The sequence below is a fragment of the Hylaeus volcanicus genome, chromosome 3, assembly GCF_026283585.1.
Source record: "Hylaeus volcanicus isolate JK05 chromosome 3, UHH_iyHylVolc1.0_haploid, whole genome shotgun sequence".
Taxonomy (NCBI): Eukaryota; Metazoa; Arthropoda; class Insecta; order Hymenoptera; family Colletidae; genus Hylaeus; species Hylaeus volcanicus.
In genome coordinates this window covers 12,568,373-12,585,973 of record NC_071978.1, presented here as the reverse complement: position 1 = coordinate 12,585,973, position 17,601 = coordinate 12,568,373, and the positions used below count along the sequence as shown (strand labels likewise).

General features: G+C 41.6%; 1 protein-coding gene and 1 long non-coding RNA gene across 2 annotated transcripts; both read left to right on the top strand.

The window, feature by feature from the left end:
* The first annotated feature begins 197 nt into the window (after window positions 1-197).
* LOC128873473 (uncharacterized) lies at window positions 198-13,439 on the top strand. The gene is made up of 3 exons (XR_008456427.1): window positions 198-489; window positions 922-1,054; window positions 13,253-13,439. It is a non-coding gene; the product is annotated as an uncharacterized LOC128873473 (long non-coding RNA).
* Window positions 2,322-9,483, top strand: LOC128873472 (transcription factor Jun). Its single transcript, XM_054117078.1, has one exon. The coding sequence runs from the start codon at window positions 2,983-2,985 to the stop codon at window positions 3,790-3,792; it is 810 nt and encodes a 269-aa protein (XP_053973053.1). The 5' UTR covers window positions 2,322-2,982; the 3' UTR covers window positions 3,793-9,483.
* Window positions 13,440-17,601: the final 4,162 nt, after the last annotated feature.

Below are 17,601 nucleotides of genomic sequence, written 5' to 3'. Positions count from 1 at the left end.
GTTCGAATTAGTGAAAATATTTGTCGAATAAATGAGTATTTGCCTCGACTTTGAAAAAGGAAGAGGTTACTCAATTCGACATGTATAGTTTTTTTCTACGAAATACTCGAGCGACACTAATGAAGACCCGCTATTTTTGAGGTGTTCGAGAATCGGAGGAGATTTGAAAATTCATCAATCTTAATGGCCGCGTTCAGAGAGGTCGCTGTAGCGCGCAAATAAAAAAGCTAGGTCTCCAGCAAGAAGTGTTGTGTATAATGGATTTAACCTTCTCTATTTCCAAGCTAAAAGCTGGTATGTCTATAGAACAATCGGTATAGAGACGGAAATTAATTATATTTGTTTAATTTCGCGATGGGAAAAACAACTGGCATTGCCTCGCCCACGTACATGAGCAACTGACGCGAGATTTTGTTCGTTTCCAAACGACGATTGATGATCGCATTACTCAATTGAGCTAATTGTTTACAAAAAATATATATATATCAGGTTAGTAGCGTTCATAAATAATTGAACGATAATGTTTTCTTTCTCTACTCCAATCGATTAATTAGTTACTTTATTAATGACACGTAGGTTTGTTAAAATAATTATGAATAAATGTATGATTTGAATGATGGTTTCTAAAATTAATAAATTTTATTTAGTAAGAATTTCTACGGTATATGTAGGCCGAGGCCGCTAATACTTGTTATCAATTTAAAAAGAGAATATAATAACGAATAGTAATAGTCAGTTTTTAATGTTATTTTTTGAGTAATATTGTTTAATATTTCTGTAATATTAATTATATTTTTAGATCGTATATTTTTGGAACGATAATTTTATGTTAGAAAGTATTTTTCTATTTGAGGACAAATATGAGTGTTGCCATAGAAAACAAAGTCATAATTCATTAACACGAGTACTTTCGGTTTGTAGATGATTCTATAATTGGTAAACACGTTACCTGAAGCCTGAAAATTAACGAGAGATCCGGATAGATGCGTAAACATTTTACCTGAATCTATCGAGTGCGTAGATAGCCGGGATGGGCAGTAGAGTTACCCTATCGGTAAGTAGCGCTTATTTACGATATTCTTGTAAACATCTGACCTGGAGGGGTCTGCGATAATAACGAGACCTATCCCAAATCTTTTCCTATTATGAAACGATATTTCCTGACAATGAAAAAAACATTACAAAACAATTAACTTGGAAGGTTGAAAGTAAGGAATTATTTAACAACGTTCAATTTATATTTTTTATAACAAAGCTCTAGAATAATAAAATACTGCTCTGCAAAGTCCAATAATTACATCTTTCCAAAACAGTATTATCGATAAAAATAAAACAGAGTAAGAGAGAAAGGTTTAGTTTAATAACACGAATGTTTTCGAAGAGAACACTTGCTTAAGCACGTGTAGAATATTTGAACAGATTTAAGTTTGTGATTACTGAAATCAACTTGTAAAATTCCAACGAACTACCATCAATTAAGATTGCGGAACACTTTGCCCAAGATGCATGCCGTCAATTACAAGCATCATGCAGTGAACGCGAGATAGCGCGAAACAATCATGATTTGTGTATTGACTTTATAGCTCGTTGATACGGGTTTATGTAATGGATGTTAGCATTAGCGCATTTGCACGCGCAAGTATACTTATAGCCCGTATATGAAAATAAGGATGAATAAATTAACTAATTTATGATAATGAATTTTTAAACAATTTTTGAAGCATCAAAAAAGTAGCCTATATTATATGTCTTAATAAAATTATTCATCAAAGTTTTAGAATAAAATTACTAATGGTGCACAATTGTCTGAAGCAAATCAATTTATAAACATCGACGTTTTGGATCGTGTAACGCGAAACGAGCCGTTCTCGCAAGCGCGAGCTGTGGAAACGTAAAAACATCAACGGAGCGTGGGTGTTGGACAGTGAATTAAACAGAAGAAGAACATCGTGCTAACGTGCAGCAGTAATTCAGAACGCATATTAAATTCCATTCGAATATTTTCTCGAATACGATGCTCGATAGCGGTCGTATTATTTACAACGCATCATAGAACGTTGCTATTATCGGGGTTCGAAAATAACAAGCGAATTACAGTAAGTAAAAGTTGTCGCCTGTTAAACGCGCGCACCGGCGTTCAAACTCTCCCTCCACTGGGAAAACGTTAGTCCAGTGCGCACGCGTCAGCCATTTCCTAGTAGTGTCGATTGTCTGGCCAATGGGTGTCGGCGAGTGACGCCACCACTGGCCAATCGCTGAATGCGCTGGTGGCGTCGGAGTTATTTTTAGTGGACGTGAGTCACGGGATATAAGGCAGTACATTTAGTTGGGTGTTCACAAGTTGTCGAGACATCGTGCCGTACGGCAGAGTGACATCCGCGTCCGACGTTATAGTTGCAGGCTGTTCTAGAGGTGCACACGCGCAGAACATCACGTTTGTCGGATTGCGTGTCGTGAGTCATTGTTGTGTTGACAGTTGAAGCAGGTCGGTCCTCGTGTCACCGTCGTCCGCTGAAAGAGTCGGACGTGCGACGTGTATGGGAGTCGTGCGTTAGGTGGACGGGAAATACACCTTCTGCGTCTCAACTTTCGGAGCGATATCGCGAGGCGCATATACCACATACGCCGCGAGTGCCGCGGGACGAATGTGTTGATACGTGGACGTTTTCCTGTGTGTCGCATCTGGTGAGGGGAAAGAGACGATCCGAACGGACCCGTGGCGATACAAGTACCGTCAGTGAGTCTACGAACCGGACTGCACGGTTATGTAACGACGGTGAAAAAGTAAACTGGTGTGCTCGGTGGAAAAACAGAGATTCGCAAACGGAATTGAGCGATCGATTATCGAAGGCAACCGATCGTCGCGTTTTAACAATTACTCGTGCTACGAGCGACGGCAGAGTCAGCGGAGAACAGCTCTAGTCGCGCAACGAGTACTCTAACCAAACTTTCGATCGGCAGGCAGTTAGTTCCGCGGCATCGATGGTGCGGAGTACGACGATGGAGCAGACGTTCTACGAGGACACGAGCGTCTACGTCGCCGTGAATCGCGAGAACAACGTGGGTCAGCTAAAACGCAATCTAACGCTAGATTTGAACGGATGTCAGAGACAGGGACCTCAGGCGAAGAGGCCTCGATTGGGGCCTCTACCGCCGGCGTTGAACATGCCGCCTATTTTGAGTTCACCAGACTTGAACATGCTGAAGCTTGGCTCGCCAGAGCTGGAGAAGTTCATCATCTCCCAACAGGAGACCTTAACGACGAATTTACCAACGCCTACGCAGATTTTGTTCCCGAAGGCTGTCACCGAAGCTCAGGAACTCTACGCCCGTGGTTTCGTCGATGCTCTGAACGAACTTCATCACTCGGACAGCTCCCAGGAACCAGGCAGCATCCATGGAGCGACGTACACGACCTTGGAGCCACCGAGCAGCGTGCAGAGCACAGAATCTTCGATGAGCCAGGGTCTGATCCAGATAAAGGATGAACCCCAGACGGTGCCCAGCGTGTCCAGTTCACCAGCTATGTCCCCCATTGACATGGAGAACCAAGAGAGGATCAAGTTGGAGAGGAAACGTCAGAGGAACCGCGTGGCCGCTTCCAAGTGCCGCAGACGCAAGCTCGAGCGCATTTCCAGGCTCGAGGACAAGGTTAAGCTGCTCAAGGGCGAGAATACCGAGCTCAGCGCCGCGGTGCACAGGCTGAAGGAGCACGTGTGTCGGTTGAAGGAGCAGGTGATGGACCACGTGCATTCAGGTTGCCAGATCATGGCTGTGTCAGGTCAGTTCTGAGCCGACGGCCCGGACGGGACTCTCTGACGTGTGTTTCGTCTGGTGACATGGCTTCAGTAAACGTGGTGACGGTCCCTTGGTCACGGAAAGTTCCCACGAGGGAAACGATGATGGACGTTGTCCATCCGAACGCGTCGTTTTCGTTGCCCTGTTTTCTTCGTTGTTTCCATGGAGAAATACGGGGGACGGTGAAGTGTTAGACGGCGTGATAGAAAGGGAGTGCCTTGGTGTGCCGCGCCGGGGGGACAGATGTGCTTCCCGAAGGGACACGAGTCGACGATGGAGATTAATATCATCTGCATCTCTGCGTGTGGCTCGGCCATACGCACGTGAAACGCGCTGCGTGGAACGCTCGCGGCCCTGCGGGTAGCGGCGCGGAGAAGAGGAAGCTTGGAACTGTATAGTGCCGCGGTGAGGAGCGGGGAACGCGGGGAAGAGGCAAGCGGCGATGGAGAAAAAGGAGAGTGGGTGGGACTTGACGGAGAAGGAAGAGAGGGACCTCGCGGAGCGCGGCCATTTTGGAGAACCGCGAGTACTGGCGGGAGATTCGAATTTCCGCGGTGCCTAGAACAGGGATAGGGAATTCACGATTTTGGAGGCTACTATGTTGTCAATCGCGACGATTGTTCTTCATTTATAAAAGATGGATTCTCAAATATTTATTCTAGATATGTAGAATTGTAAAGTTATTGTAGCACTTTGGTGGAAATTAATTATAATTTGAAGTTCGTTTCGTAGGTTCGTTTCTAAAAAGAAATTAATTTATATGTAGACACACGTCTCTTCGGAATATCAGTAGCGGCCTTGCAATGCTAGATTCCCTATCCTTGACCTAGAAATTTTCCATTTTATAATATTCGAGGGAAACTCAATCATCGGCGAGAATCTGTCGAGGCCAAGTTGTCCTCGTTAAATCGTCGTTTTATTTTCGTTTTCTCTTCTATTCTTTGTTCACTTGCTCGAGTTTCCCTCCGCCGGGGAATAATACCTCTTTGCATTCTTTGTATTTGATCCACCGAGATTGTGATCGGTTTCGTGTCGTTTTTGCAACGAGCGCGTGTTCGCGCTCAATTAGTAACTATTTGTCGTTACCGCGGAATCTTCCGAGTCGCTTACCATTTTCTCTTGTTAGGAGTTTGAATTGTCGAGCGATCAGGAACGATCCTCGCTTGGTCCGGGATTTCGTGGCAATCCGCGAACGGGAGACGTTTTTTCTTCTTTGGCAAATCTTTTTATACTCTCGTGACGCGAACTTTAGGAGCGATCGCGCGCGCTTTTTTTTTCTTCACGTTGAATAAATTATTTTATTCAAACGAAGCAAGCTTCTGTCGAAGATTCGTAGGATGTACATAATAACGCTAATATACGTATTCACGCGCAGAGTAACAATTAATAGTTTGTAAGATTCGCTTTTTTTTTGTGGGAGGGGAGGGGGGCGAATGTGTCGAACGTACGTGTAAGAAGCGACTGAAAAACATAGTGCTTTTTACGGTCGGAATCTTTGGCAGAGATGGGCAGAATTTTCGTCGAATAATAGATGAATAAAAACACGATATTTTATTCAAATGTTATAGTTTGATTGCAATTTTTATTCGACAAATAACACATCGAAAGTTGTTTATTCTTCGAAATTTTTACCTACATAAGAAGTTTGCCCAGCTCTGATCTTCGGTGCCTAGACGCGAATCAAAAACGCTAATTGTTAAGTAGCGTAAACACGGTGCTGTAAAAATTTACTCGAAGAACACACGCGTTAGATGCAACAGTTGCTATCCACTTTTCATTTTCGTTTTTTGGTGAAACAATCGCGAGCTTACGAAATTCTTCGATACTTTCGACCGACGATTTCTCGACCTCGATCGTTTAACCCCAATTTTTCTGAGAGTACTACCATTGTTTTAAGGCTGTACAAATAGAATAGGTGATGGGAGCAGTTGCCGGCGTTGAAATCACCGTCAGAGATCATCTTCTTGTCGCGTTTGGATGCGACGCACCGAATTCCTTCCCTACTTGTCGTCGCAAAATGTTTGTAAAACAGGTAGTTTAACCCAGGTGTGCCTGAATGTTGTTCTGTTATTTAAACAAAAATCGTTACATCACAAATTTTAAATATACAGTTTAGGTATGGCATATTTAAGTAAGGAAAAAAGTTTCAGCTAAGTAACGTCGTCAGGATATCTAAATTGATACTTTTAAAAGAATGTAGGCTTGAAATACTTCAGGTACATTAAAAATCTTCCTGGAAGAACGTCAGACTGGGTTAACGATATACAACATTTATATTGGAATAATAGTTGATCTCTTAAATTCTTTTTGCTCGGTGCATCGTGTCCAGACTGCAACTCTCCACGAGAAAGCCCCGAGAATCTTTCCTTCTTAGCTTTTAAGCCTAGCCGTGACGCAACCAAAAATTGTCAAATAGAAGGGGGACAGTATTTTTTTCGTATAACAATATTTATAGATGAACGTAACTAGATTTTTACAACGATAATTCCTCTTTTATTGCGAGGTACGTATCGCGACGAATTGTTTAAATACTTTACAAACAAGGGACAATCCCCTGCCCCCTTCTGGTTGCGTTAACAGTCGGAGACTGGTGTGTAACGAGTCGCGTCCACCTCGGTTCCTCGACATCTCCGCGTGTCTTGGAGCCTCTTTTGTTTCGTCATATGTGCATCTAGTCTTGTCCAGTATGCCCTCGTAAATTATGCGTACCACGTGCTATGCGCGGGGATCTGCATAAAATATACACACAAGTGCACAGGCATCGATTGTGTTACCACGCGCGGCGACGACGCTGCATTTCAAAGGAATACAATGCAAATGGAAATCGATTTTTCGCGCGAACGGGGAAAGAAACGTCGGGAAGGTTCGCTTGGGTTGCTTTTCTTTCAATTTCGATCGAGCCACGTGGTAACAGAATCGCGCAGCGTTACCGTTGTGCCATTACGCAAGGAATGATGAAAAAGAAAAGAATAGGATTTCCCTCGGAGTATCGCAACACTTCTTGTCTATTTGATGGTCAAAGTTGGCCAATTACTACTCTAGATTCCGATTACTTCTGTTGATCTGTGGCGCAACATATGCATAATGTGTTATTCGTAGAATACGTTTCGTAAATTAATGCAATAACATTCACTCTTTGCACTTCTAAGATTCAGGCACTTATGTGTGCTTGTGTTTGGTTAATACGAATTTGAAGTTTGAAAATTGCCTTAGATTCAGAAATGTAAGAAAAAACTGCTTGAAGTCGATTACCAACGTACAGCCTAATTTTTTGGAGTGCAAATGGTTGATGTTAATATTTTTAGGCATATGTTCCTCGCATTTTCCTGCAAGTGCATAAAAGCCGCAGTCTGGTAATCGTAGATAGCATTAGTAATCTACGATCATGGGTCAGTAATCTCACTATTCGTAATCTTCCGAAGCTCGTTCTATCAGGTTAATCACGTTGTTGATTGTGATTACTTGGTAATCAGGAATCGCATGCTAGGAAGGAATAATAATCGAGAGCTCGTGCGTTTCTTCGTCGATTCAACGATGAAATTGTCCCTGAATCGGACGATTCCACGGAATCCCGCGACCATTGTTGCAAATTCCGTCGAATCGTCTTGACTTTTCGTTACGTAGCGTGGATTACGTAACTCCCAGGTTAGGAGACTCTGAATTCACGGTACGTGCGGCCGATAACGTGCCGCGAATAATCGTCGGAGGAGCGATAGTCCGGTTTTGCGACTCATTTTCGTCATCGCCCATGTCGATAACGAAGAAACGCTCAGTCCCCAAAACAAACCAGAAATAATGAATGTAACTGGGACAAATAATGAAAAAAAAAAAACTGCGAATTGTTGCGATGCTTCGGTTCCGTAGGTCACGAACTTGTTCAGCATGAGGTGTAGGTTTAATCTAAGTGGCGTACAATAAACGAACTTTGCCATCGGGAGATTGCAATTCGAGAAAGAAAAAGAAATTCGTTTATATTTTTTAGATACATGTATTACGGGGTCGTTGGAACAGTCTCTTGGGCGACGTTTTCATCGCGGAGGAAAAAGATTTATCAAACAAAGATTTCACTCGCTACTCTTTGTTTTATTTAACTCTTGGAGTCCATTCGAATCGAGAACTCCTAAACGCTACCAATGAAACTTTCAACCTCTGTTCCCTGCGTCTTCGTGACATTCGCGCAGAGTTGGGCAGAATTTATTATTAATAAGAACGCTAGTGGAATACTTCATTCCAATCATTTAAATTCTAATTTTTATTCAACTTTTATTCGAGACTTGTTTACAGATAAAAGTTTGGACGTTTTTGTGTCGAATCTGAAACACGAGAGCATTCTACAATTTAGATTGTAATTTTTATCGAACAAATAACGGACCAATGGTTGTCCACAATTTTTCGTATCCAGATTTCGCCCACCTCTGCTTTTTCACGCGCGACTTTCGGCACACATAACTTGACAATTTTAACCTGTAATTTATTTCTCGTAATGAGTTAAGCGTGCGCTGTTTTCTCGTGCGTCGTTTTATTTTTGAAAAATTTATTGTAAACGAACACCTTTGCTGGCAAGGACAGCGTTCCCTCGACGAAGAGCGCTTTAGCGATATCGTGTCGTTTCAGGGGGCGAGGAGGAGTCGTTGTCAACTTTTTGGATATTTGTATGGTGTTGTACGAAGTGGGGCTCCTTTTCGTCGGTCTGTATGTACACGATGTGTTTTGTGATGAGGAAAATAAGAATTAAGCGTCGAGGAACATTTGTCTCGCGAATCGGCCATCACGTACTGCGTGCCTTTTTCACCAAGTAATAAATTCAGGGATAGGCAAACTTCCGGTCGAATAAAAAATAAATAAAAACTCAGAAAAAGATTTTCTTATCGATATACAATATCGTATAATTGCTTAATATGGATTTTCAATTTTCATTAAATCGCTAACGCGTCAAATGTTGTTTATCGTTTATTCGTTATTCGAGAATTGTATTCGAATTAGAGTTTTGTCTATCTCTAAACGAAACACCGCAACGTTGGTGATTCCAAGGGCTCCTCGTTCACATGATTCTCTCTCTATTTCTGATGTCTGGTTTTTTTTTTTAAACGAAAAATTGTGCACGAGGATCGGAGGAAACACCGAACGTAATTTTAAAACCCGGACCTTTTTAGCGGCTAAGACGACGATAGATGAATCGATAATGTGATCGAATTCTCGTTGTTACGATCGACTGAATTTAAGATGCATACAAAATGCCAGTTAGGAAACGAGCGAGAAAAGCGGTGGCACAAAAAACGTATGAAAGTAAAGGAAACCACAATGTGATTTAGTCTGTAAGTGAAAACCCCATTAGAGTATACATATATATATATCTATGTATATACGTATATGTGTATATATATGTATACGAGCGTGTCTGTATATGTATACATATATGTATATAGTTGGTACAGTGATAACGAAACGACGATAAGCGCAGCATATATAGAGTTATATATAACCCTATACATGAGAGTAAATATTGCTATTATTATGTAATATTATATATATGTATATATATGTGTATATATATGTATACATATGCATATATGTATATGTATGTATGTATTGTCTGCCGACGAGAGCGGAAGAATCTTTTTTTACGAATAATTTTATTTTTGAATGAAATACAATGAAAAATAAAATTTCATTATATTGAACGTACAGCAGCGAGTGTTCTTTTCGAACCATCCCTCCCCTTCAACCACTTTTCAAGTATACAGCAAGAAAAATTAAACAAAACAATTAAACAATAATTATTCAGACTTGTATCAATTTATGAAGTTACACAGTTTCACAGTTAATAATAGATTAACTTGTTTTAGAAGTTGCAACGGTTTGTTCTAAAATTTCATTTGTTATGCGTGTTCGAGATTCTACTAATTCAATGAATACAGTTGTTCGTGTGTTTCGTTTGTAAATTTTGCCCCACGAAGCGTCGGATACGCCAGGAAAGAAACCGGAATTCCAGCTTTAACTCGCATCTCATCGTGCGCCGCGTTAATTATCGCAATTGGCTAATTGGCTCAATTGGGAAAGTTCTCGGTACGAATTAAGATCGACGCAACGGCGATCGTAAATTTTTACAAGTCGTTTAACAGTCGATTCGACGGTTCGTTCGAGGCCGTCTGTTTTCTCGGTAAACGCGAACGCTTCTTCCAGTGTCGTTTCTAAATCTCGCCAAGTAGCGAACAGCGAAAGTTAATTGTCGAAGGTAATATCTTCTAATGTTCTAGTTCGCTTTCCAAGATATTTGCAAAAATTAACCGTTCGCGAGATAACATCTAAAGTGACTCGTTTAGGGGCACCGTCATTAACGGATATTGTCAGTGTTTATACCCGGTGTTCAAAGTAAAAGGATGAAGACGGAAATAGACAAAACCCTAAGTCATGAATCAAAACACAGTCTGAGGATTTATTTGCAACAGTAATTTCTATAAGTTTCTTCTTTTAACGCAAAGGAAACAATGTGCAAATTTTATCTTTTATAAAGATATTGTTATTCGAAGACACATGTTTCTGCATTTTTTTTTTTTCCTAAACGTAGAATTGATTTTCACAACGTAGAATTGGGAAAGGAGCTTCAACTGACCTGGAAATAACCTTACAAATAGAAGATAAAGTTATATCCTCTTCGTAGATGAAGATAAAATCAGACAATATTTCCCCCGTGTTATTATTTTGTAATGTCAGTAGTTTAAGCGTTATTTCAACCGGAACTCGCCTCGGGGCAACCCGTACATCTTTAGCTCACTTATTACCCAGAGAGATTCGCGTAGAGATAATTCTTTGGTATAACGAGCGTCCCGAAAGTATAATGGAGAACTGTTACTTACGTTCCGACCTGTATTTTAACGCGCTCGAATGCGCTTTGAACAACGTCGGGTTCTCAATCATTCCGCGAACAGGAGACGGATTGTTCGTCGGCATGGGAGCCACGGATTCTCGTGCAAGCTGTATCGCAACGTTTACATTAAACTATCGAGTTATTTTTACACGTCGAGGACGTTGAGCGCGAAACAAAGCCGTTCGAATCTGGATATCGCAAGGTTTCGCGAAAGAGGAGCGCTAGAGAGAGAATGTAGGAAGAGTGCTGGCGACCCTGAGAGTTCTCCACTAGAATATCACTCTAGTCGAGTCTGAAAATAGGAAAAAAAGTTTTAAGCTCAAACGAAAAGAAAAGAAGACACTGACGTCAATGTAAACATGTGTTAACGTATTGCCGAATGATTAGGAAGATCCTCTTCGCTGCATTGTGCGCTTATGTGCACAATAAGCGTGTTTACACCAACTGCAAGCTCGCTAAAATCAAAGATACTATGGACAGGTAGCGTAGATAGTAGGTAAGAGTTAATTTTCAAAAGAATTACATGCTTGAGATCACTTGCGCCGCGGTTGGCAGTGTTAATAACAAATGGAAAGGTTGCTTTGTCAGTTGGATCCGGATCGAGCTATTCGTCTTCGTACATCTTTCAAACGCAAAGTATGTATGCTGCGCATAAATAAATACTTGGATATGAAAAATGATCGTGTAACTGCCCGAGGCTCATGAATAATTCATGCCCAATCTATCTCTTACGTTTGTATTTTTTCGCTCGAGTCACCTTGATTGAAGTCGAATTCGTAGTTAGTATTAAGCTGCAATGTAACGTACACAAGCTTGTCTATTGACAGATATAGTAAAAAACTGTGCTGCCAATTTAAAAGACTAGCAAATAATCGTAGTAGAACCAAGTAGAAGCACAATACATCCTGTAATTTGAGTTGCATTCAACAAAGTCCTCTTTTACGTTTATTCCAAGCAAAGTTCCTTGAATTTCGAACTTTGAACGCCAAGTCGATCCAGTGGAAATTAAAATTTCCGAGTCGCATTGCATTCGCGAGGCGGATATAAGCTATCGTCGATATTATCAGAAGGCGTTATCGCCTTGGCTGTATCGGACGTAACTTATCACTCGAAGAAAGACAAACAGTCGATCCTTTCAAGCTGCGATGCTAATAAATGAAAATTCCTTTTCCCTAATCCGTAGATACGAGTAACCTGAAATAATTTATCAATTGGGGAGGGAACCTCGCGATAAGGCGCACAACGTGCTCGTTATCAGAGTCGAACACACTCTGTGACCTAGCTGGGTAATTTTTATTCCGTTGATCGTCCACGGATCATAATTATCGAACGTTCGAAAGCTGAATCGGAGTTTAGAAACATTGTAGTTTCAATTGTCTATCATTTAGACATTTCGATTAATAAATCTCCGAGAGACTTCCAACGTTGTTCTTACCCACTTCTAGCTTGCATTGCGATCTTAACGTTACCTACCACAACCTCGCTGTGAAACGATAAATAGTGGTAAAAATAATAATGGTAAACCTCCGTAGGTTTAGCGTTAGAAGTGTTAACATCGATTTTGCGATCCTTCGATCGCCCCCGCAAGGCAGATAGCCCGTTTGCCTGGAGATAACACGCGATGGAACGTGCCTGGTCAGGTCTCGACTTGTTCGATCCTATCGCCGGTCGTCGTTGAACTGACCCGAATCGGAGCCAATCGGTCCGAAGGAGGGCCTCTCCTAGTCGTCCTTGCATTTTTATTCAACTAGCCATCGGGTACGCGAAGCAAAATCGTGAAGTAACCGCGACCAGATCCGCTGCCAGCGGGCAGCACATAATTTCCACGAAGTCCGCTCGGTCGACCCCGTTCTCTAATTGATCGATCTTTAATTAACTCTCGCCGCGATCGCATAGAGTGTAGCGGTGATTATCCTGATGGGGCGATATGGCGACAGGAAACTGTACAATGAAGGGGAACAGAGGATCAGTGGGGAACCATAAGGGCCTTGTTGTGTCAACGTTGGCGGAGAGCGCGAAACAGGGACGGATGTTCCTTTTTCTTCTCCATTTTCCTCCTCTTTGTTTCCCATCTGCTTACCTTGGCTTCGCTGGAATGTAAGGAGATAAGTGGACGCGGACAACAGCCGCGAGTGGTTTCCCTTTTTCTTCTTCTCCTTCTATTTTTTTTTCTTTTTTTAATGGAAATACCGTGTACGTATACGCAGTGGCGTTGTCCGCGTCACAGGTGCGCGAAAGAGCTGTTACGAGCGAGGAGGAAGAACCGTCGCGTGATTACACGCCGTGTAATCTGCGGTTTGTATTGAAAACGACCAGCTCGCGTACAAAGTAGCCGCGAATGACGATAGATTAGCGGGCGATTACGTTGCAAACGGGGAACTGTGGCAGGGAATCCTCGGTGAGCATTCAACGATTCACGATGGGTCAATTAAAGTGGACTTTTTCTTTGGTGCAAAGCGTTTTTCCAAGTTCCAAAACATTTTTCATAATTCTGTACGATTATTGTACTTTATTATACCCACTCTCTTATAATTTTACCTTCGTATCGCACCTTCCCATCTGAGTTTATGTATTCTTTCATTTTAGCGGATACCTGGGAAAGATTTCACGCAATGGTACCGAAGAGTCGTTTTTAATTAAGGACACATATCGATAAGGAAGAGAGAGTTATCTTCTCCAAGGTAAGAATAATATATAAAATTCTTTCTCGACGCTTCAGCCTTGTAATTGATATTCGAAAAGGCCCATCTACTTACTTCTTTTCATAGAAACAACTCTCCTAAACTACCTACTCTTACGTTATCACCCTTTAATCCTCCGATTATTGGACCAGTTACCCCGTATTAAAATAATTCAAAACGATATCTGGACTGATGTCGACAGTTTACGACAGCGAGCGCAGTATTTACAGTAGGGGTTCGTTATCGTCGACGAGGAATCGTAAAACGCGTCGCGTATTTCCGCCGCGACGGGCGTTCATTATGCCCGCGGATCGAAATACGGTTTTACGCGAACGTTAAAGCTCATCGACGCGCAGAAACAAAGATGATTTCGCAACGGGCGCGCGCACCGTGTATTTATAGATTTTCCGCGCATAATTACGGCATTCCTGCGCTTTGTCTTTGCAGGACCTCCAGCTATCTATCCCCGAGGCCTCTGTCGTTTATGCATGCGCATAGTTGCGTTTAATGCGCGTAATTTTTAATTCAACTTTTCCGCGCGATTATGGCAGAAACGACACAGCATGCAGGAAAACTAGACTGAAAATTCCTGCGTGTACAGGATTGCGTTCGAACGGGCATGACTAGCTTGGTAAACTAGCTTGCTGAAATTGCAAAATTGTAATACCAGTGTTCGTAAAACTGAGGTGATCAATTTAAATTCAAATAGGCTCGCATGATTTATATTTGATCAAAGAACAATCAAGTGAAGTTTTGTTAAAATCCATCATTGAATAAATCCACTGAACAACTACCTTAAACCGGACTCGCCGTGTAAAAACAGCGAGGAATCGAAGAGATTAATGCACGCTAAGCTTCAGCATCGACGCTCAAGGAGGATCAAAATCTCTTATGAAAGCGTTCGTGAAACACACAAACACACAATGTGTGCGTGCACGGTTATATTGATGGTGTATCGAAAGGCAAGAAAAAGATTGCCTTATGCAATACCAACAGAACCGCGATTCATTAGTGCCGCGAGTCCGGTTTCGAGTTGAAATACGAGGAGGCAGAAATAGCCTTGTCGGAGAACGGTGCCCGGCGCAGAAAAACAATAACTGGCATCTGAATTTCCTCAGTGGTTCAGAGTCGACCGTAGGAATCGATTATTCTCTCCCTCTTCTCGCCATCGATGATTACTCGCAATTTTCTATTCTGTTTAATTTTTATTCAGAATTTTCACCGTGTGAATTCGATGCAAAAATTCAACGCGTAACAATCTGGAGTGCACTTTCGTCCGTGTCAGGCGGAGATTTTTTCCTCCAACGAATCGTTACTGGATCTTTGTTCATTATAAACATACAGTGGCGTTCAAAAGTTCCCGGCCAGATGGTTTTTGCGATTTTTCTTCCAAAAGAAAAGTTTTAAGACGTTTTTATTAGAATCATATGTAGAGTCATATTACGTGAAAGGATACTACAAAAAAAATCACCGCTATTTATTTTTCTTACGTCTTTATTTGTAGAATACGTAAATTAACGTGTTCAAAAGTTCCGGGCCAGAGTGTTTAACAAAAAAATTATTCTTCGTTTCGATTCTATTTATTGCATAATTTATTTATTCTTCAATTCAATAATTTGTATTGTACTTTTTTGTATGCATTTTCCTCACCTTAGCCTTCTATCATTGCATATATAGTTAACTAATAGTATAAATAATAAGAAAAACACATTGCCAGAACTGCACCTTATTATCTAAATTTTAAAAAATTGCTTTCCTGTTTACCAACTTGTGGCGATATTATCATTTTTCATGTACTTAGCCACCATTCTGTCTTCTGGCAATTGTTATCCAGGTTTTTTAAGCAATAAATAGTATGAAAACGAATTCGCCAGAACTGCACCTTGTCATTAAAATTTAAACAATTTTTTTGCAACTTTATCGACTTCTGGCAACATTTAAGCCCCGACCTAGACTTCTGATAGTAGCTTTACGCGATTTCTACAGTTAAAAACTATAATTACACAAAATTTCAGGGCTGCACTCAAAGATTTTATTTTGATTAAAAATTAACATGTTTGACCGCCTGCCTACGCTTATAACCTTGAGAGCGCCTACTGGCTGCAGCGCTATGCTCTTTGTTATCTAGTAAGGAGTGTTTTTAGATACAAATTTTCGCTGCACCTTATCATTTCTGATTTTCGTAGCTAGCTCTCCGTCTATTCAGTCTAAACAGTGTTACCGTCGATGAGGCAACATTTTACAGGAACCATTCACCGCGAGTTTCTGAATATTATTGTGCTCCAAAGGTTCTGGATAGAATGAAATTTCGCGCAGCAAGGTGAAAAATGATTTTTCAATTTTTCTCTGGAATGTCCAGAGGTCGTACCACGTTCAAAAATAGCGACTGGGTCGAAGATCGACGCCTGATCGACACCAATTCGAGTTCCATCGCGCGTTCCCCGGCAATCGGAGTTCCAATTAATCTACATCGGGTTCGATTACGCGTCAAATGGCTCGCGCCGCTCCGAATGGATAATTCGATACGAAGGTCGCACGTCGTTCGAGAAGGTTGAACGTCTAGATCTCCTTAACTGATGCAACACACTTTACCAAGATGGAGAAAAATGCGAGGACGATCGCAGATACCCGTACATAGCCGTGTGAGCGTGTATGCAACTTTAACCGGGAACCAGCGCTATTATCGCGAATTCCGTCCACCGTATCTCGTTATTCAACGTCGTGTGCCTGGTATCCTTGAGACCGCTCGCTGTTTTATTTGTTTCCGTTGAAATTATTAGCCCTCTGGAACGTGCTGTCCCGGGAATATTTCATTTCTCTCGATGCACAGTTGCGTGAACCGGCCACCGGTTCTGGTGAAAAACGACCGCGTATGGGGAAAACAAGGAGCGAGAGAGCGAGAGGAACTGGGGAATAAAATAAAAACGAAACGTTACGAGGAGTGTGTCGCGCGATATCTCGTGATAAGTCTCGAGTGGTTTCTATTTTTATCGCCACCAGTAAATTATTGGATATAATTTCGAATTCCATTTGGTAGAAAATCGTAGAAGTCTGCTTGACTACTAAATTCTTTTTTTTTTTTTTAAAGTCCGCGACGTTCAGATTGAAAAGTAGATAAGTCGAGGAAGGAAATTACTCGCCTGAAATCAAAACAGAATCGATAGGAGTGTAACGAATAAGTCTCACTGGCGGTCAGTCTGTAACTATACATAAGGGCTGACTTAACAAATTATAAAATTATCGACCTGTGATAGTAGTAATAGGATTTGTTTATTAGACTCCGCGCTCGATGCGTGGTCGCGAGTTGCGCGGAAATTGCGCCTCGATCGGACGATCCTGTGCGTTTTATTGTCGTTTCCACTTCTTGTTTAGGAGTATGCGCTTGCACGCACCACTGGTTCGCCTAGAATTCGCGGGATAGCCTTTCCCACGCGATAGCGAGATGAATAATCTTGCGACGATTATTCTCAACGTTGCAGAAACGTATCTTTATCAGTTTCCTACGCTCTTCGATAATAAGACCGTGAGTTTCAGCGGGGATTCACATACCAGCGATATGGCGAGATAAATGGCGACACGATGACTTGTTCAAGCGTAGTCCCAATTTGCTCCGAATTTAATTTCACAGAAGAAATTTTGCTATCCATTTCTTCATGTAAACTATAAAAAAATATTATAAAAGTATTTCTACAAGTTGCAAAGTTGATGGATCGCGAATTCCAACGGTGATTTCGTTGGAAAAAGTAGTGTAAGCTTTCAACCGTGCCTCGGAGCTCCAGATCTGCTTTAATCAGGAAGGAACTGCGGATTAGGCTACTCCACTTTCATCTCGTAAAACAGCGAAACTGCGCCCCACTTGCTCCGTCGCGAAAAGTGAACCCCGCGATAAAAACCTCTCGCTATCGCGAAACACGTCCGATATCGACATAATCCTTGCTTTTTGCCAAATCAGAACCTCCTAAAAAAAAAAATCACACACGCGTCAAGTATATATCAATAAAATAGTTGTCCAACGAGGCGACAGAAGTAACAAGTAATCTACTCTTGTATCACGGACACGCTTGTCCAATCTTCAGCGATCTATCAGCAACGTAACGATCGGTGTTATCTATCAAGGTACTTTTTGTTTCGATGAATACACAGAATGATAGTTGAGCGATACCTGGAGTAAAACAACCATCATCGAATACGTCACACATTCGAGATAAAACCTCTTACAATATTCCTACATTTTCGAAAAGGATAGATGAAGAA

Excerpts from the sequence above, each read along its gene's own strand:
- LOC128873472 (XM_054117078.1), top strand. The coding sequence starts at position 2,983 with ATGGTGCGGAGTACGACGATGGAGCAGACGTTCTACGAGGACACGAGC.